Source organism: Protomyctophum bolini (assembly GCF_963924005.1).
Source record: "Protomyctophum bolini genome assembly, chromosome: 8".
In the NCBI taxonomy this organism is placed as follows: Eukaryota; Metazoa; Chordata; class Actinopteri; order Myctophiformes; family Myctophidae; genus Protomyctophum; species Protomyctophum bolini.
Window position 1 is genome coordinate 12,207,450 of NC_137869.1, and position 21,932 is coordinate 12,229,381.

The 21,932-nt window shown below is 42.9% G+C and overlaps 1 protein-coding gene across 1 annotated transcript in view; it reads right to left on the reverse strand.

Annotated features, from left to right (window-relative positions):
* Window positions 1–11,554: 11,554 nt before the first annotated feature.
* The window catches only part of lrp8 (low density lipoprotein receptor-related protein 8, apolipoprotein e receptor), a gene marked incomplete at its 5' end in the record, with an annotated part of 176,444 nt that continues 166,066 nt past the window's right edge, over window positions 11,555–21,932 (reverse strand). The window contains 4 exons of the mRNA XM_080770430.1: window positions 11,555–11,838; window positions 14,143–14,333; window positions 15,564–15,632; window positions 20,369–20,839. Of these exons, the coding sequence (XP_080626556.1) occupies window positions 11,800–11,838; window positions 14,143–14,333; window positions 15,564–15,632; window positions 20,369–20,839 (770 nt within the window). The 3' untranslated portion in view covers window positions 11,555–11,799. The remainder of the gene's footprint in view (window positions 11,839–14,142; window positions 14,334–15,563; window positions 15,633–20,368; window positions 20,840–21,932) is intronic.

A 21,932-nucleotide genomic window follows, 5' to 3' on the forward strand; every position in this document is an offset into this window, starting at 1 on the left:
GACCAAGTAAGGAAATTAATTTACAAAACTATGGAGATACAAGGTTTCTGCCCGACAGCCAAAGATAATAAACTACGCTCACTTACCTTCACTATCAGCACTAAACAAAACACACTAACGAAGGAAGAAAATCTGCCATAATTTTCTTCCCGTTAGTGTGGACAGATCTACAGCATAGAAGGCTGTAAACAGTGTTAAGCAGGCTACATGCTACCGGACATAAGTCACATACCGTCACATCACATTTGTACAGTCCACTAGTGAAGAACTAGGGCGATAGATAGGCAAGGAGGAAGAAATAAAAAGTGTTTTTTTTTCCTGAGACAACCAAAACAAATAACTTTATTAAAAGCAAAGAAGAGAAAGGAGACACTAGAACAGAACATACATATGTGATGTGACGTGAAAGCTTTACCCGTAAATTATGTTAAACGATAAATAAATCACATGCCTACACAAACATCACATAGCGGCATGTGATGTAGAGTGGCATTATACACAAATGATGTGAAACGATACACGGTGCGAATGACAACCTACGGTAGCCTACGGTAGCATGTAGCCCACTTACACAAGCAGCAGGAATCAAAAGGTTCATTACCAACCTCCACTGCTAACAGCACCCAGCAGCGGCAACAGCATAGAGTTTGTACCTTCAATACAGACGTCGCCCAGCTTCACGTTCTGAAATTACAGGGAAAATAGGAAACATTAGTTGTCTGCCTACAGGATGACATTTTGGAAATCATAACAGTCACTGAAAGCTGTGTCACCATCCTTTTACTGTATTAACAACAGTCACTGACAGGGCTACATGTGTCACCAATATTTTACTTTAATATAGTCTCAAAAGTGTGATTAAAGCAGCTATAAGCAATAATGTCAATTATAATGATTTTTATTTCATTCAGACAGCCAGCAATGAGTAAAACACTACCACAAATTATTTAGTCTCTGTGACACATCTAGGGGCCATAATCTGCAGTCAAAGATGTTCCTAGAAGCTTTGTCATTGGTCGAAGAAAAATAAAACCCGGTCAAAATGACTAACCAATCAGGAAGTAGACAGGCAAATCGACCAATGACAAATCTAGGAAAATCTTTGAATGCAAATTGTGGCCCCTAGATGTGTCAGAGACAAAATTGTGTTTTAGTTTTACCCATTGCTGTCTGAATACCAAAAAATAAAATTACATTTGACATGTTGCTTATAGCAGCTTTAACGATTCAACCCATTAGACTTCACCCCTTTTGCAAACAGAGCTTATTTCAATTATGTTTTGGAGACAAGAAACACTTTCCTGGGCAATAATTATTTTACAAAAGTGTCCATGGGCTCCATGACATGTCATGGACACTGGGCTCACTTCCTTCCTGGACTACATGTTGTCTCAGTAAGACAGCCCTCACCCTATCCACAAGGATCAGTGCACCAATGCATTATGGGAATTGTAGTCTGGGTAGGAAGTGTCCATGACATAATGGACACTTTGAAATACTAAAGACGCATTAAAAACCTCAGTAAAGTGTTTATCTCCCAAAAATAATTAAAAGATTTGACACAGCCCTAGTTTCTACTACAGCCACATGCAATCCCGGTACGTACCATGGGGGGGCTTCCGTCGCTCGGTTGAAGATAGCCGGTATTAATAGAGCCGCGAAGGTTGTATGGCACAATACGTCCCGATCGTCACCGTTCGCCTCGTAATCTCAGGAAGAGCGTTCGTTGACACCGTTAGAAGTTTCAGCTCAACCGAGTAGACACTCTATTACCAATACCAGCCATCTCCTGATGACCCCATCCAAGGTCACACATGACACCAAGGTCACATGATTAACCTGTAAGACACATAAAAAAAAAATCATTAGACTCTTTATCCAGATTTCATACATTGTAAAATTAATATAATAAAGGGATATTTCACTTTATCCTCTACTGAGGCCTTTTGAAAATAACAGATCTAAAAGCTCACAATGTGTCACATCACAATGCATTGTGAGCTTGTAGATCAGCCAAATGGCCAAAATATGGCTGTAGTGGTAAATGAACAATGTAGGCTAGTACGTTTAGTAATAATACAAATCTACAAAGTAACTAGTAGTTAAACATTTCCAAATAGAGTATATTTTCTACACTACACTTGAGTAAAGGTATAATGATTTAATTTCCACCACTGTTGGGAACCATGGTTTGTTTGTTTGCGATTGTTCCTTCTCTAAGGCCTCGATCATCAATGCTTTTCACATGGTTTGAGCAAACATTTGTTTGATGGCTGTGTCTGTCCCCCTCCCCTCCAGCAAACAAATGTTTGGTCAAACCGTGTGACTTCCATTGGAAAAGCATTGAGGCGGCCATTAAAAACAGACGAGACAAATGTTTCACACAAACGTATGTTCTGTGCTCTGCCTGTGTTTGATGGCCACTTCAATGCTTTGCCAATGGGAGGCACATGGTTTGACCAAACATTTGTGTTTCATGGAGGGGAGGGGGACAGAACACTACTATCAAACACAAATGTTTGGTCAAACCATGTGCCTCCCATTGGAAATGCATTGGGTCGGCCATTAAACACAGACAAGACAAATGGTTTTTTTTGTGAGATAGAGGCCCAATGCCTCATTCACACAACACATGTTCTGTGCTCTGCATGCGTTTGATGGCCACCTCAATGCTTTGCCAATGGAAGTCACATGGTTTGACCAAACATTTGTGTTTGATGGAGGGGGGCAAAGAAACACAAGTGTTTGGACAAACCATGTTCCTCCCATTGGAAAAGCTTTGAGGCAGCCATCAAACACAGACAGTGTTGTTTGTATGAAAAAGGACAAATATTCCTGACATTGTCCATTTAGTGTCACAATATACAGTCCTATAAATCCTCTAATGTCTATACAACAGTGTTCAATCCTCTAATGTTTATACAACAGTGTTCAATGATAAAACCGTGTTTCTCAAACAAACGCTCCTTACCTTGGAACAAACAGCATGGCTCCCAGACAGCAACAGCATGCATCCTGGCTCAGTGGCTCCCAAACCAAACTGCATGCTGGGAAACAACATGGCCGCTCCTATTTAAATCCAAAGCCACGCCCACTGGATCCGGTCACCTGTTCAACTAGTCCATTCATCATTGGTCCGTTGGTCAGAGCGATAAGTGATTGGATGTTTGGATCATCCACTGTTGATCATCACAGCTGTGTGCACCACACACACACACACACACACACACAGTCTATTAATAGTTGTGGAGAGGGATGTAGATGGAAAGTCTAGAGATATAGGAGTCATTTTAATTAACATTATCCTATGGAATATGCAATGAAATGTTGATATAGCGAAGAGGGATAAGGTAACTGATATACTTCCAGTAATAAAACAATCTAATGGCCCATAATAGCCTTATATGTAACCTGGCAAATAGCGAGGCACAGGACACAGACATATATTGGGGTTCTTTATTTCCCAAGAAGTTGGTGTTGGTGTATCTTATTGGTGTAAAGAATGCCACAGTTTGGCAAATATGGCATGCAAGCCTGTAACATAAAATAAACCTAAACAAAATACGGTAGTGGCTCTATCACAAACAGTGTATGAGGAACAGCCAACTCACACACTGAGCAAACACTGGTCCCCCAAGCTTCACCCCTTTCCAAGACAGTACAAAGACACAGAAACTCAACCAAGTTGAGTTACTAGTTCAGCTTTCACCTCTTGTTTACAATCATCAAGATCTTCTCAAAGAAACCCCACAAACGCAGGTTGCTTCTTATTATTCAAGACGTTTTTCAGTGTAACCCTTGACCCCCAGAACATGGCACTCCTAAAGTGACAGTGCCACCTGGTGGATTTACATAGAACTACAGGCATATATGCCACTGGGCTACATATAGATCAATCTGTAGCAGATGGACAGGGCCGGCTGATCCAAGATACAATATGAGTATATGACAGAAGATATTTACAGACTCAATAAAAACAATCATACTGTATGTCCATATATCTAGTGATAGATGAAAAATAACCCAAAAATTGGAATATAATTATATTCTTTCAGAGCGAAAGTTTTCAACTCAAATCTTTTCAGATGGGGGTCGGCGGCCAAATACAGAAAACTCTGGGGCTCCTTGACATGAAATAGTTTGAGAACCACTTATTATAGAAACATGGGGTTTTTCAGAAAACTGTCATGATTTAGAAGACATTTGTAGAATCGTCCTCAGGTCTAAATGGTATAAACTACCTAGAACTATAGAGGAATGCTCTCAGAAATACTGTAAATACTTTAGAGAAAATGCTTTCAGCCATTCGGAAAATTAAGCTCCGAACCAGTTAATTCACTCCCCCAACATGTTCAATTGATTTTGCACATCAACTTCAAAGGGACAGAAATCAGCCTCGTTGGGACTGTGAGGAAGGCAGCGGCGTCTCTCGGCTGGTTGTCTCTGCAGACCTGATCAGATTCCAACCTCCTGAGTTCCGGAATCCCTGGAACCAAAACATTGTATTCATTAAATATGGTGGCTACATCAGGCATGCAAAGTAAAAAAATATTAAAATCATTTTTTTTACCCATTCTGGGTGGGAACCCCTTTTGGTGTTTTAAACATTATGTTATAATTTACCTTTTGAAAAATAACAGATCTACAAGCTCATAGCACGCCACCGAGTGGCACGCTATGTGGCTGTCCGTTTGAGTGGCCGAAAACGCTGTTTGCGTCTGGCTGAAAGGCCCAAACGCACATAGAAATGTGCGTTTGCAAAAACACCCAGAGTCGTGTAGCTGTACTCTGAGTGTCACCACCATCAGCCTTTAACAGGTGTTCAATCAGGCAAATGAGCACCAGCAGCCATCTAGCAGCTGTCTGCCTTCCTGCCTGTCCAATTGTCCATGAGTAGCTGTCTGTCTGTCTATGAGTAGCTGTCTGCCTGCCTGCCCAATTGTCTATGAGTAGCTGTCTGCCTTCCTGCCTGTCCAATTGTCCATGAGTAGCTGTCTGTCTGTCTATGAGTAGCTGTCTGCCTTCCTGCCTGTCCAATTGTCCATGAGTAGCTGTCTGCCTGCCTGTCCAATTCTCCATGAGTAGCTGTCTGTCTGCCTGTCTATGAGTAGCTGTTTGATTGCCTGCCTGTCCAATTCTCCATGAGTAGCTGTCTGTCTGTCTGCCTGTCTATGAGTAGCTGTCTGCCTGCCTGCCAGCCAGCAAGTTGGTTAACAGAAAATAAATTGTTATGGCTCAGTAAAATAAAATACAATAAACACAATTTGCCTGAAAATAGATTACCCAGCTATGACCTTTTTCATGAAAAAAAATGAGTAGTGATATGGCTGACTGAGTAAAATAAAACAATCTACCTGAAAATAGATAGCATCTTTGGGGTATCTTTTTCAGGATTATATTTATAGTTTTATACAATTTCCAGGTTATGTGAAAGTGAGGGAACGATGGAGGTTGTGATCGGGAATCACACCCACATTGTGAGTACACAGCATGTGCCACAAAACTTTGATTCACCCGGATCATGCCCTCCACTTATCATAAATCTGTAATGAAAGCTATGAGATTAAGCCACGGAGCTGCCCCGCTTTATCTAATTCTCAGTGATGTGACAGCACAGGGCATGGGCCTGAATGTTCAATGAACAGCAACACAACACAGGAACAATAGGCAAGGCCATGGAGTGTCCCTATACTTACAGCCAGCTTTCCTTGCCTCCTCATCCATCAAACCCCCAGCGAGCTGTCACTCTGTCCCCACCATTGGAGGTTACTCTCATCTCCCTCTGTCCATCTGTGTATGTTCTTTCTCTTCCTCGCTCTTTCAGACCCTCTTTATTCTGTCTTTTTTCTCTTCCCTTCAGCTGTTCCTTTGCGTTGATACATACATACATACATGTGTTTGATTCGGGCTAAGGTCACGAGCACATAGGTGAAATGGAGTGGCTCCCCTCGCTCTGTATATTACCCGACAACAACTTTAGCTTCCATGAATCCCAGGATGCCTTCATGACATCCTGACTGGTTACCTGAGCAGCTGCAAAGTGAGGAACAGTAGGATTGACAAAAAGATAAATTGAAACTGACACAAGAACATTGGGTGATTTTTATAAATTTAATATCAATATATAGAGATATTTATCAACAGCTTGATTTCATAGAAACGTGAGTGAGACCATTTTGGCATACAGTACAGATATTCCATGTAAGTACAGAAATCACTAGGTTTTTAAGTCCCACCCAGCCCAACCCATCTAACCCTCCCAACACCACCCACCCCTCTTGCAGACACTAAACACCGAAAAATGTAAGCAACAGAGTAAAAGTATACAGGATCACAAAACAAGGCACCAATAAATTAAAATTATAACCCCTCTTTAAAATAAAATAAACAAAATACACACAACAAAAACTATTCAACCGAATTAAATATGAACACTAAAATCTGCAATGCTTTTACTGTTAAAAAGCAACAAAAAAAAAGCAAAAAATTATATATAACAGTCAAGTGAAAATAAAAGGAAATAAAAACACTTTGGCAGATTATTAATTTTTTAGTTACAATCAAGTATTAAAGAAATCCAGTGCTCTTGTGTACAAATAAATTCATATTATGGTCTACACTCCTTTTCCCCCTGGAGATTTATGTACATGTTTTTTTTTTCCTTTTACATTTTTTACAGATACAATTAAAACATTATCAAAAAGCTTTTTCTATATGAAAATGTATTTACAAGTCATGATTCAAACCCATTGGACTGTACCATTGGATCACCCCCCCTCTTCCCTCCCCTCCTAAATACGTACCTCTTTACACAGTGCAGAAGGCTTCTTGAAAAGTTTTGTGCAACAAACAGCGTAAAAAATGCCTGTGATATGGCTGTGGAATGAATAGAATAGAATGATTTTTGTATAATGGATTGCATTTTTAGAACACTTTCCTAAGCTTTTTGGTGCTTACTCAAAGTGCTTTACAATGGTCCATTCATTCATACATTGGGAGGTGAAGAAGATTGACCCCTTAGACCAGAACACATTTAGAGAATATTCAATGCTTTGCCAATAATTGTGACAAATGTTATGATATAAATTCAATTGTATTTTCCACTAACACCCACCCCCCTCCCTGCACATCAATGTATTCAATTCAATTTATATCAATGCAGGCAATGTTGCCCATCTCTATTGCAATTTTGGCATCACATCAAAATGTTGTCCAGTAGGTTTGTTCATGCCAAAATGACCTCCCTACACACCATAAAACATATTTATACACAGAGATCTCCCCCCTTCCCCACCCCAGCTGCAACATCTATCCAACCTTTAGTTTAAAATGACAGAAAGATGTAGAAGTTTGGACACTGATATTCAAGTAATCACACATCAAAAAGGCAGAATATGAAACCAGGAATGGTTTGGTGAGGACAGAAAGAGACAGTAACAAATCACTTGCAAACTCACAGTTCAAAAGACATGTGATAACATTAAGAGGAACCTGTTGGTGAGGGATAAGTCACTGTGTTGACAAACGAAATGCCAGTCACATAAAATAGTCCCAACATCCGGCATTGTGGGGTGGTTGGTTGACCTGTTCTCTCTGGGTATGTTTGTGTGTGCGTTTTCTGATTCCCAGCTGTGAGGGGTTGCGTTTCCTTCTTGCGTTTCCTTCTTGTCCAAAGATTTCCATGCATTTCCTGATTTTCCTCCAGTGTTTTTTGTCTTCCAGTGTTTCTCTCTACCCTTAGATAGCCCTTGCCAAATGAAAGATGTAAAGAGATGAAGATGATGCTGAGATGAAGATGAGAGGGTGATAGAATGAAGACGCACTAAGAAAAGCAATGCTGGCCAAAAAGCTGACATCACGGATCACGCACTGACATGGAGGCAGCAACTTCATTTTTAAGTAAAGTCAACACAATGAATTGTGTAGCCAACGTGATATTTTGTATGTGATCTAAACAAAACACTAGCATGCAAACGGAAGTGTCCGTGCTCCTTTGTTTTGTTAGTTTCGTTAGCTAGGCGCTAGCATTACTTTTGTACATGCACGAGGGGTTGACGTAGAGATATGTCAGTATGATGGTTAAAGCAGCATGGGTCATATACCCTGGTCAGAATCAATAGGGAATAACCACGAAATGCATAGAAAGAAGAAGAGGAAGAGGATGAGAGACGACAAGAGTTAAAGAAGCAGGGAGCACAAATCAGTAACACTTTAGTCAAGGCATACTACACTAAAATGGAATAGGACCTACTGTATGTCATCTATTGGAATGTCTTTAACTGGTTAATAGCTTGATATGTCTCTTTGTGAAGCAAATTATAAATTATATAATATAGTATGAATATTGATATATGATGAAAGTGTTTAGATGGGTTATGACAAACATTATAATATTCATAATAAATGTATGTATTAAGTAAAGTGTTTCCCACAAGTCTATAGAGAAATATATTTTACGGAGGGATTTTATTGCCTTTATGTACAGTTTAAAGAGATGACACTGGGGTCAAGAACCAGTGATGCTTTGCCAAGAATGTTCCAGTAAATATAACATGAAGTGCACCAAACATAATAATCAGATTTCCAACCGAGCATAATGGAACATACATGTTAGATTTAGTTGAACTGCAATATCAGTGGCTCAATATTTGTAAATATGACTTAGTTATGGCACTGTAACAATGTGTTACAGTTTACAGTAGAGCAACAACTAAGGCTAACAACACTAGTATTTCAAGCAAGATACAAACAAATGTCCTTGTGTGATATTTCTAGTATGTACTAATGACTGAACACATACAGTATACACGCGCACACACACACACACACACACACACACACACACACACACACACACACACACACACACAGTGTACGCAAGGCTGCATGGCAGACAGTAATCCCAGTGATATCAACAGGCAAGATAGAGAACAGGTAAGATCCCAATGGATTCCTAAAACACAAGTCAGTGGAGCGATGCTGCTGCGAGTGAACGCTAAGAGCTGTAAACAAGGCCTCTACAATAAAGTACAAGTGCTAGAGTAGGCCTACTGCATGAGGAATGATGAGCGCAACCAGCCTTTTCAACGCATGACTGTCCTTCTCCATGCCCTTCGCTGTCAGCGGCTGAACAAAGTAATTTGAACACTGTAGCACTGAGAATTTGTTTTCATAAAAAGCCATGCTCGGTCACCTCCATGAATGAACCATTTATTCTCGTAAATGAAACGGTTACTTGAGGCTAACAAGGTGAAATGCATACGCTCTGGGCTCTGGCAAGGACATGATGGCTGGAGCAGTGGCGTTTACTGTTCAATATTAAATGCAGCTCGGTCTTAAATTCACATTTCAGGAACACCTGCTGGTATGGGTTGGGAGTATCCTTTTCTTCAACAAAGATTATTGACCACTTAAACGCTACATACTGTACATACGTACTGTACTTAGTTGACTGGGGTCCCCTCTATACTTGGTACGCTCCTTTCTACACTAAATCACTTTGCTGAAAATGACAGATCTATAAATGCCTGTATATCACACTGTGATGCATTGCATCTGTAAATGTTATGGGAAATTGATTGGACAAAATAATTAACCCAATGTACCTGTTTTACCATGCCACTTGTAAACAAAATATGAGCAAATCATCCACTGTAATGTATTTCTACATGCCTTGTGGATGAGATACTGTCCCACCCTACTGAGGCTGCAGGGGACGTGTACAGTATGTCAGATTACTGGGACACCACATCAGCACAAAATCCAACAGGATAAATGTCCGACCATCTGTCTTGCACACATCATGCACTGTCCTAGTCTGGTCTAATCCCAGCCCGTCACCTCCTGCCCAATCAAAATTCCATTAGTGTCTTTTTTCCCAAAAGAGAGACACAGAGTGAGAGTGAGTGAGTGAGCCGTGCGTGCGTGCGTGCGTGCGTGTGTGTGCGTGTGTGAGTGTGTCTCTCTTTCTATTCGCTCCAATCTCCCTTTCTTGTGCTGCCACTAGCGTCTGCACTGGACAGGTCTTTTCCCATGGAGAGGACAGCCACGATTGATTGCCCATCATTAATCATGTGTGTGTGTGTGTGTGTGTGTGTGTGTGTGTGTGTGTGTGTGTGTGTGTGTGTGTGTGTGTGCGTGTGCGTGCGTGAGTCCGTGTGTGCGTGCCTGCGTGCGCGCGTGCAGATATCACATATCTGCTGTGAAAATGAACTGTGTACATGAATCCGGACTACATGAGTAGTCCTATTTGACCTCCTGCGTTACGAGTTTTCCTGTTTGCCTCGTTAAAGTAACAATAATCTGCCTTTCTTTAATTTCCATATCAAGTGTTCAGCCGTGTATAAGATGGAATTATTGTTATAACAACACATGACTCTATAAGTTTAATTTATTATGACATTTTAACTATGGAAGACCAGTGTACAGTAAGATTTTGGTAAACACCTGTATTGATCTCCAGACAATATTACACAATGTGTATGTAGTGTCCGGGTGGCTCAGTCGGTAGAGCATACAGTTCTGGGATCCATCCCAGGCACTGCCAACACAGCCTAGGTAACTAAGACATGTGATAAGTACTGGGAGCTGACATGCCACCTCAGCAGTCCATCTCTCAGGGGTCTAGCGCATTGTAAAGGGGTTAGATGCCATCGTTGCTTGGCTGATACAGACAATAAGCCTCACCTACCGTACTTACTTACAAAATGTAATGCAAAATCCTTCAGTAAAAAGTAATTTTGTCATGAAAGTCTATTGTACACATGTGCATAAATGTACAAAATGAAACTCAAAGCACATGCAGAATTGGTAAAACCACAAACACACGCACGCAAGCACGCACGCACGCACAACCAAAGTTTATTATCAAACCTCCACATACTGCACCTCTGATGCCAGCAGTCAAAGGATTACTCATAATCCCTTTCTTTTCTTGCCTTGTGGCATGACCCTCTGGTGCAAACCCCCTCCCTGTGCCCCTTTAAAACATCCCCTTCACTCTCTCGACTGCAAAACATCCCCAAAAATTCCAAAGCCAGCACCTGGCTGCTTTCTACATGGAAGTTGAAACAAAACCAAAATATTTAACGCGTCCTTCATTGTTAAGTTTAAAACCGAGGGGAAAAGTAAACATGAATAAATTCCAGGCCCACTATCATCCCCCTTGTAAGACTAACAGAAACGTGTTGTGTGCACAGTACTCTCAGCAGGATACTTAATACATATTTACAACAGTGAAAAACATAATAAATAAAAGTCAACAATAATGCCTGCTGGCCGGCTCTCACTATTGGACAGTCAGCAGGCCTTCTATTTACAGTACAGTGTGCATTGAGACGGCCACACAGGGTTAGTCAAAAAAGAACTCAAATGAGCAGCATTATATTATAGACAACTACACAGTGAAATCCTCAGTGTCAATTAAACTACTAAAAGCTATTCATCTCAGAGTAAAATTTTCACACTGATGATTTTGCTGTTCACAGAGGGGCAGAGGACAGAGGGGAGCGGAGCGAAGAGTACTAGTAGAAGTAAGACTAGTACTAGAAGTAGTAGCAGCTAGTAATGGTAGTAAGAGGAATGCTAGTAAGCGAAAGGGGTGTAGAACTACAGTAGAAGTACGAGTTCTCCCCTGTTCCTTGGGGAGGGGGCACACAGAGGACTCCCTCCTGTTTCAGTGCTTGCTAACCCTCTTTTCCTCTTGTGTTGTGCTGGCCTCGGGGGCGAAGTGTGGAGGCCGTGGCCAGAGGAGTGGGGCCCAGGATGGGATGTAAACGAGACACTGTGCAGCACCCCCCCTCAGGGGTAGCCGTCATCCACCAGACTCAGTGCCACTCGCTGCAAACAGCAGATAAAAAGACTGTTATCATAGTGACTGGAGAGGGAGGGAGAGAGACAGAGAGAGATGCAAATAAGCAAGAAAGAAAGAGGCCAGAAAAACAGGAAAGAGAAACCAAAAGAGAGAGCCTCTAAGGAAGTACAGGCTTTCAACATAAGCCTGTTCCTCCTCATTATTCTGCTCCTTTCTCTCCTCATTCCTCATCTCCTGTTTGTACCTCCTCCTTGTCTCTATGAAGAAGGCAGGATGCCTGTCTGCCTGTGGCCATGTGGCTCTCTGTACAGACACCATACTGCCACAGCACATTGACAGAGGGGAGGAGAACGGAAATAAGTAGAGAGAAGACAAAGAAGTAGGGGTGCAACAGTTACTTAAACTACTCCGTGATTAAAAGAACATTTTCAAAACCTTAGTAGTGACAATAGCAAGTATACAAGCTCACAACAGCGTTGCATCACAAACCGTTGACAGCTTGTAGATCTGTTATTTTCTCTATTTTTGCATGACACCACTGTGCGACAAAGTATAAAAAACGTGTATATAAGTATAAAAGTGGTTAATTGATTGATTGATTGAAAAATATATGAAAGAAACCTGCGCTTCTCGAATATTCAATTAATCAAAAAAATGAATCGATAGTTGTAGCTCTAAAAAGAATAAAGGGGACTTGGGTGAAAATATGTCACTTCGCCCTTGAATGTTAATTTGCCTCTGTGGTGCACCTGTGGTGAGCATGTCTGTGTGCGTGCACCTGTGTTTGCCGTCTATCATCATGCCAGAGCTACCCACAATTCCTTGCGTCCACCCTCTCTTTCTCCAGCGCAACACAAAGAAATCGTTGTTACCATGCCGACTGTTGACAGCAGCTAACACCCATCCCCCATAATCCTCTCCTCCATATTTTAATGTTCTGCTGTATCTCTAAACAACATAATGCTGTTGAATAAATATGTGCTATCTTTTACCATAAAGCTAAAACACCCAGGTCCACGTTTCTCAAAGGCCTCTCAACTTTAAGACCGCCTTAGTTACGCTGCTGTGTGGTACTCACCAAGCACTGTAAAATCCTGTGTAAATTAAACTCAGAGAGTGTAAAAGTATTTCACTCTCCGTTAATACTGATGATTTTTTAAAGTGCAGCAGTCCCCACCATATGCAGTAGTAGTTTTACACTGAGTAATTCTTTCCAGTGAGTGTTTTTTCCCCCCTCCAATGTTTTAATTGTTTTAAACCTATATTGGGTGTTCTAATATGTTAGACAATAAAATAAAAAACATTATTAGCAGATATACAAGCTCACAATGTGTTGCAGGGCCGTGTGTTATGAGTTTGTAGATGGGCTATACTTTCGTGTGACATCGTCATACAGTACGATGAAGTGTAAAAGGACTTACTGTAAGTATAGTTAAAGTAGAACTTAGTAAGACTAAGAGTGTTGAAATGCAAAACGTTGTATATTGAAACAGTGATTTACTGCCACACCACAGTCATTGTGATGCCTGGTTGACAAAATTCCCCTGAAAAAACAAACCAAAACTTGAAGGTGATTCTTAGCTCTACTTCCTAACAAGGCAATCAGTGCAGCTAGCACTTGTAGTGCAATGACCTCGCGGTGGATTTCTACCATGGCTTACAAAGGGACAAAAATGTATTTCCTTGGCCACTGAAATTAATCTTTTTTGTCCGCACAGCAGTTTTGTTTTTACGCGAGGCCCTTTCAAAGAGTACAGTTGTGTCTCCCGTTAACAGAATAAAACGACTGTACAAAAATGGAATGGCAGGTTGGTGATGGATTGTGCTAAAACAATATACAATATAGGTGAATGGGGTGGAGACGACTCTGGTGTGTTGGTGATTGGTGAAGGGCTCATGTACATGCGTGTGTTCCATGGGTGGAATAATTAATGCAATAATGAAAAATGCCCGTTCGGCTCAATTCATAATTCGCCATACGATGATGTCGCTTGCCGAAAAGAACAGATCTTTTCCGCAAGCGGCGCCACCGCGCGACAGAGTATAAATGAAGCGTTTCGTGTATACTTGTTTGAGCCTGTGCATCCGTTATGTCGACAGGCCTACATGTAGTATGGCACCAGGGCTTTTCCAAACCCGTCCACAAAAGACACCCTTTTTATCCGCTATATTAACCCAATCGCTGCGTTTCCTCTCCTCCGTTCCTCCCCTGCCGCCTCTCATTTGCCGCTGGAGAGCATGGGCGCCCCTGAGTACCAATGGGAGTTGGTGTCTGTGATCCCGCCCCCGAGGGGGAGTGTGATGAAGGGCTGCGTGTGGCTGCCACTCACGGCGGGGTAGACGTGGCCGACGCTCTCGCCCTGCCGTCCGATGTGGATCTCGTCGTCGTCGTCCTCCGTGGTCTTGCGGTACACAGGGTTGTCGAAGTTCATGCTCTTGGTGTTCTTGCGGCGCCAGTTCCGCCACACCAGGTAGCCTCCGGTGCAGAGCAGGCCGATGACCACTGTGGCAAGGATAGGGACTGCATGTGTTTAACACACACACAACAACAACACACGGCGGGAGCGTTAACACAGCCCAGGCAGGGACATGGAGCGGCGCTGTCATCACACACACACACACACACACACACACACACACACACACACGTTCAGCTTATCCAAGCACACACAAACACACATGCACATATGCACACAGTATATACACTCACACTCGCACATGCATACACCACGTACGCATACACATGCACAGACACACACACACACACGTTTCCTGCAACATGCAGAAAATGATTTAAACCACAACCACTACCCACAACTAACATGAATGCACGCATCGCTTGGGGCATGTGTTTGTGTGTTCCCATAGCGATGGAAATGCCAGTGTCCCTTGCGGAAGCCCCATCTAATTGCTCTTTTGTTGGACAGCCAATAGAGGAAACCCCAGACCTCCCATTGTCCCTCTGTTAATGCTCTACTAGTGAAAATCTGCTTTTGTCTCATTTAGACAATTTCAGTCCAATTACAGCATAGCTGCATAATCACTTGACTTTGGCTGGATACAACAATGGTAGAATCCCCCTTGCAGAGCTGTGGGTGGGTGTGAGACAGTATAAGTCAGATGCAACTGAGAGTCAGAAATCCAGCCCATGTGGACCTGTGGATGTAATTGATGTTGAAAGCTGAAGAGAGGATTTATTGTTGGAACGAATGAATGGTAGACGGCGCATATAGAGAGGAAGGGTTAATAGTCTCAAAGGGGGGTTTAATATAAGCTGATATCTCAATTATGAATTAAACGAAGGAGAGAATTGAAGCCACTGCATAATTCTTCCAAAGCTTCACTAACCAATCAATGATAAAAGCATTGCGATCACAATTAGACCCATATGCAGCCATCTCAAGGTCATTTACAAATTAAGCTGACAGCTATGTATATTCAGATATAGTAGATTATTTTAATTGGACCAATCAATGTACTAACATTGACCTCTCCATTTTACTGACAGAATTGTAATCTCAATGCGACAAAACTTTTTAAATAAAGTAAAAATAAATAATACGTTAAATAATAAAGAAAGAAATAATCATGCGCGCGCACACACACACACACACACACACACACACACACACACACACAGTGAGATGTGCAGGAAGGTGGGATTGAAGCAGAACAACAGAAGCAAGGAGGACAAAGCAGGCAGGCAGTTTTAACAGCACAACACAAGGTGCTCCACAGCTAGAATACTCACCAATAGGGATGACAATGCCCAACACTGCTACTGTGATGTTATTACCCAGGAGGTAGTGCTCACTTCCCGCTGAGACAGAGAGAAAAATGAAAAGACACAATTACAGTAAAGTCCCATGACATTGCCCGTCTATCTTGTCTAAAATAAACAATGTTAAGGGTAATTGTTCTGCATTTCTGCTTTATTTCTAATAGCAACAGTGAGAGAGACATGAAAGTCAGTAGAGACTGAGGGGGTAACATGAAGCAATGAGCCTCAGAACCTGGTCCTATAGCCTTATCCATGAGGTAAGCGCTCTCACCAGGCAATCCACAGCAGTGGCCCGTAAAAAAGACATTTGACAATAGTAGGTTTACATTAACGGTGACAAAAAAGCTAGCATCACATATTAGTAGTTTGAAAGGGAATGGAAGCAACATGATATCTCTGATGGTTTGATAGAGACGCACACATTGTTATTGTGAAATGTGAATGAAGATCATTGGTCATATTATTACAGAGTATGAAATCACATCAGGATGCAATGAGGCCGTACGTGGCTCAGCAGTGGCCATCTGGGAGTTGGGAGATTCCCGGTTCCATCCCAGTTCCTCCTGGCATTTCATCGTGTCCAAGACACAAGCTGCTTGGTGCCTTATCAATGGTGTTAGTGGGCTACTTTAATGCATACATTTTGAAGCATTTTGTCACAGTAGTCAAAAGGTGTTGTATAAATGCAAGAGAATTGATCATTTCTGAACAAGGTGGACAATTGCAATTCCACCTATAGTGATCTGTCAGACTGACATTGGATTGGGTGAGAGCTAAATGTAGTGACAGGAAGCAATACATGAAAACTGGATGAGTGAGTGTGTAATTCAGTTTTAAAGCAAACACTCATATTTCCCCTCTCCTATAATTCAGTTTCACTCCACACTCCACACCTTTCACCTCGTACTCTCACCCCAACAGGCTGGTGTGCAACTGAGCCAATGATCTCCCACCCCTCCACTATTAGTGTCCGGACAGCCATTAGCCACAGTCAGTGTAATCAGTGAGCTCTAATGAAGTCTTGTGAGGAAGATTAAGAGGAAGATCAGAATGCTGGCCCTGCATACGGATGGTCTCCTCCCAGGAGGAGACAGCATGTAGTTAGCATGCATGGCAACCCCAATATAGAGAGGAAGGTTCAGAGAGTGACACACAAAGGGATTCCTTTACTCTCTCTCACACACACACACACACACACACACACACACACACACACACACACACACACACACACACACACACACACACACACACACACACACACACACACACACACACACACACACACACACACACACACACACACACACACACACACACACACACACACACACACACACACACACACACACACACACACACACACACACAAAATTTCAATTACGTCCTCTAAAAGGAGAATTTATAATTAGAGCCAGCACAAGAAGTAAAGGGACAGACAGACGGACGGACAGACAGACAGACAGACAGACAGAACGAACTACAGAGATCAAAATGAAATGAGCTGAATAATTTCAGAATAAGTCTATTCAGAGCTTCTATTCATTAAAACTATCATTACTAGAAGGATTTAAGTTTTGAAGACGTTGTAACTGCCCATGTCTAGTAAAACTATGTAGCTCTTGCTTCTGACTGACACTGTGACAGCATGGCACAGCTATAGTAATGTATGTTTCTATTAAAAACAATGCATAATTGATTTTTTTAAATGCACTTGAATCAAATTTAAAATGATCCGACTATCAGAATTAGATTGGTTACACTGAGGATGTCGTACTGGGAATGAATTATGTATTTCCCACTGCCTCGCGCTTCAAGAGCATACGTTTCAAATAAGTATGAACATTAACACATTTAGTACCGGAACTGCATCAAAATAAAGGCGTTGCTTGCGCCGGAGTAATCGCCAGAGTAGTGATCGCTTCCATTTTGAAAGCCATGAACCGGAAATACTTTCTTAAAAAAGTTGACTGACAAAGTGCCATCACAATCTCCGATCATCTTAATATATTTATATACGCTACAAAAAGAGTTCATATTTTGCGGGAGAGACGGATGAGGAGCAGAAACGCAGCGCCAGCATATCGATCCATTCATCACCACGGAGAGCGCCCTGGATGAGGAGATACGAGTCATTCTTTCCGCCGCGCTAACATGGGAGTCAATGACAAGCTAATAGTTTCACAGAGCGTTAGCATACGGCAAGCGAAAAGCGAAATGCCAAAAAAAAAAGAAGTAATTATTCTGAATATTATTATCTCGCCCCGCGTCGTTTGGACGTCGCTAGGACGTCCACAGACGTCTAAGGCACCTCTCGGTTCCAATCCTTATGACGTTTCAGGACGTGTTATGTACAAAATGTGTTAAGAGCAACATGCGCCAGCTGGCCTATCTTTTTTCCTAGGCTTCGCTCTGAGTCTGAGCCCATCACCAAGCAGCAGCACACCTGTACCAGCTGATGCTGAGCAGTGAGCACCGGCTCCAAAATGACAACATACTGTCAAAAACGTATTATCTGTGCATTTGTGTATGTCTGTGTCTCCACCTCTCATCTCCTGCACTTGGAGTGCGGTGGAGAGTGTTGGAAGGTGGAAGGAGCATGCTACGTATTGTTTCTTAACTTGCGTAAATCGTGACGAGACTTCCTGATTCCCTCTCTATCGCTCTCTCTCTGATATCCTTTCTTGCTGTTGTTCTGCCCTGGGTCGGGCTGTCATTGTTCATCTCCCCTCCGCCCTGCTCAAGTGCCACACTGTGAAATCATTGGTGTTTTTTTTAACTCTGAGAGTTTGTGGTTCCATTTGCACACTCTCAAAATTAAATAAACACTCAGGATTTGACTGTGTAGCAGCCTGTCATGTTATTCTCTGCGCTGCCTTGCTCCTGCACCTCTACCGTCTCCTTATTGTCTTGCTCACTCTGCCTTCACGGCCTCCTTTGCCTCACTTGTTTTTCCCTTTTCATGATCAGGTTCTGATTCATCTCTCTGTCTAAGATATTTCTATCTCTTCCTGCGTCTTTCCAATACTTTCTCGTTTCCTAGCAGCCATGTGCAACTCTCATGGGCTTTGCCATGTGTCTCTGTAACTTTCATGTCTTTTCCCTCCTCATCCAGACTAGGGTTGTGTGGCATGTAATTGCAACATTGCGGGGGGTTAGGTGTTCAAAAGATGCACTCATAGTTATATCTCATGTCAAACTATCTTTATAGGCTGTCACACTCAGCAGGGGTCCATCTAAATAAAGCACAAAATAACCTTTCAAACTGCGTATTGAGCTACACACATCAATCGATACAGTAAGTCTTCTCAAGGCAGAGCTGTGCTTTGCCTGAAGAGGGCGCCATGGCATTTACTCCAGTACTACAACAATGAATAGGACAGCCACACTAGAATAGGGTGCTCCACAAGCGCAGATCTCTACCAGGGCTGTGTAATATTGCTTTTCCACTGCGTAGTATCTGTATACAGTACAGTATATCGGCTATACCTTCCTTTTTTGCTTTTGCATTAGGCCTGGTATAAGAACCTGGTAAGAGGCAGACGTTAGTACGGCCGATATGATGTGGGCATTGCCTCACCCCAGAAAACATGCATGTTGTTGGACCGACGCCTCTTACCTTCATATTTTCACTTTTTGTGTTTTTTTTGTTTTGTTTTTCATAAATTAATGTCCTATGTCTACTGCATCACACAAGAGATTGTAGATCTGCTACTTCTGACTATTTGTCATCGCGACCGTTGGTCACAGTTTACTATGGAAACCTGCAAAACCTGTCAGTCAGTCTGTCCGTCCGTCACGCCTCGTGACACGCTCCATATACAGAATTAACTCCATATGTTGATCTGACCTCATCTGACCTCATCAAACTCTGTGCACTCAAGACATGCTCCATATATGGCCAGTGCAGAATTCATTCCATACTGTATCATGTTGATCTGAGCCCCCATGCCAAAGCGTCAACGCTCACCCAGCAGTCTGCCGTCAGGTGGATGCATTCTCGCCCTCAGGGCGTCTTGATAATGTGAATGTGGTGTTAGGTATTAATGTTGGAGCATAAAGCTGTCATACTATGACACTGGCAGTGTCTGAGCAACACACACACACACACACACACACACACACACACGCACACGCTTGTGGACTAGAAGTCTGACAGTGAAGACCTCTTGTTTGATCTTTCATTTACTGACAGGAACAGATTCCTGCTGAAACCAACGTTGGCCGGGAGAGATAAATCAATTTCTGCAAAGCATTGCAAAGCGTGTTGTGTGGGTACAGTACGTGGGCCTGCATTATCGAGGCTTATCAAGTCTGCAAAGCTTTTATAGCCCACAGACATCTTTATGAAGCATTATCTCCTCCGGTCTTTGTTTGGGGTGTTACAGGCAACAACAGACAGTCAAGGGAAGAAAGAATTCAGGCACTACCACCAGAGAGAGTGATAGGTCAGTAAGAGAAAATTGACGATGGAGGAGTAAGGGGCTGACGTTTGTTCGTTGTGACAGCTCTGTCATACCCTGCTCATGAAGAGAAGCAGCAGGGACAGCAAGCAGACCCACATGCAGATGGTGTGTGTGTGTGTGTGTGTGTGTGTGTGTTTATCTTTGCACGTACTCCAGAATTTCTGTCTGGACACGCACACGCAGGCACGCGCGCACACACACACGCACACGCACACGCACACACACACACACACACACACACACACACACACACACACACACACACACACACACACACACACGCACGCACAGGTCCCCCTAGTTCCTCACCTCTATGGGAGAGGTTGGCATTGCTCTCTCTCTGGATGCTGTTGGGGGCCAGTGGAGCCAACAGAGGCGTGTGTGTCGACGTGGACTTGGACGTGTGTGTCGACGTGGACTTGGGAGCAGCGGTGCTCGTTCTGGCCGTCGCTGCACCGCTGGCGGAAGCGGGCGTCCGCTGCCACTGGAGAGGGGGTGCGGTCGAGGGGGGTCTGGAGGTCCGGGGGGCGGGGCTGGAGGTGGTCAGACGCCGGGTGGTGGCCTGGGGTGTGGTAGTAGAACTAACGGCAGCAGCTGTGGTGGGTGGAGGAATACTTGGGGTGGTGGCTGGAGAAGGCGTCGTGGAGGTAGTTGGAGAAGTTGTTGTCGTTGTAGTCGTGGTGCTGGGTGGCATGGTGGTGGTGGGCTCATCGGGGGTGGGGGTTTCTGTGGTGGTGGTGGTGGTGGTGGGAACTGCTGAAGTGGTGGTTTTGGTCCTCACTGGTCAGAAGACACGGGACAATGATTACAAAGAGCTACATCAAGAGCTCAGCCTCATGACGGCCCCTATCTATGTTCTAAATTCCACAGCCCCTTGTGGCTTATTGCTTTATTATGGCATTATATGTGAGAGCATGCAGCAGAACAATACAGCAAAGGTAAAAGAGGCATACACTACGCACAAACTAGTGAGTCGACATGGTGTTAAAAATCTGAGTCAGAAACTCATATGCCTTGAGCCAATGACAAAAAAAGCTTCTCTGAGAGAGAAAAATGTAACACATTTTATCACAGCCAATGTCAGGCGGCATATTCTCAAAAGAATAAACTATACTGGACTCAATCACAAAATTGTTGTAGAGCATATACATACGCACACACACACGCAAGAGATAGAGTGTGTGTGTTCTCTGATCCACTTCATAGTGGCCTATATACAGTAGTGCATGCACACTGCACAGTCTTGCTCTCATTTACTCCCCCTCCGTCCTCTCTCTCACCCTCCCACCAGTGATTTGTAGAGACAACCTACCCAGAGAGAAGAGATGAGAACCCTAGAGGGCATAGAGTGTCTACAGTATTATTAAGACTAGGAGCTGTAAAGTAACTGTACCATCTCAGTGTGGACTGAGGGGAAAATAAGGACAGAGAATATGGAAGAAAAGCTCTGTAGGACACAAAGGACACCTGGGAGGTACAGCCAATGTGTGTGCCTGTCAAGAGCACAAAGGGCGGTGATTTCAATGTGCGATAAAAATAGCCTACGAATAACCCTTTGACTGCTGGATTTGGTTTAAAACAGCTTATTATTAGCAGTTGTCTCAAGGGATTTACATGTAATGTGCTTCAGAATCCTCGACCGTATACTGCCTTTCCCAAAGACTTTGTACTGCAACACCATCCTGCATCAGCTTCTCTGGGTGAGTGAACAGGTTAATGAATCTAAAAGAGTGTGAGATTGTAGTAATTCCACTCGAGAAATATACTGGATGGGTTGGTTTCTTTGCTGTGAAAATGTGATATCAGCACGAGAGAGAGAGAGAGAGAGAGAGAGAGAGAGAGAGAGGGAGAGGGAGAGGGAGAGAGAGAGAGA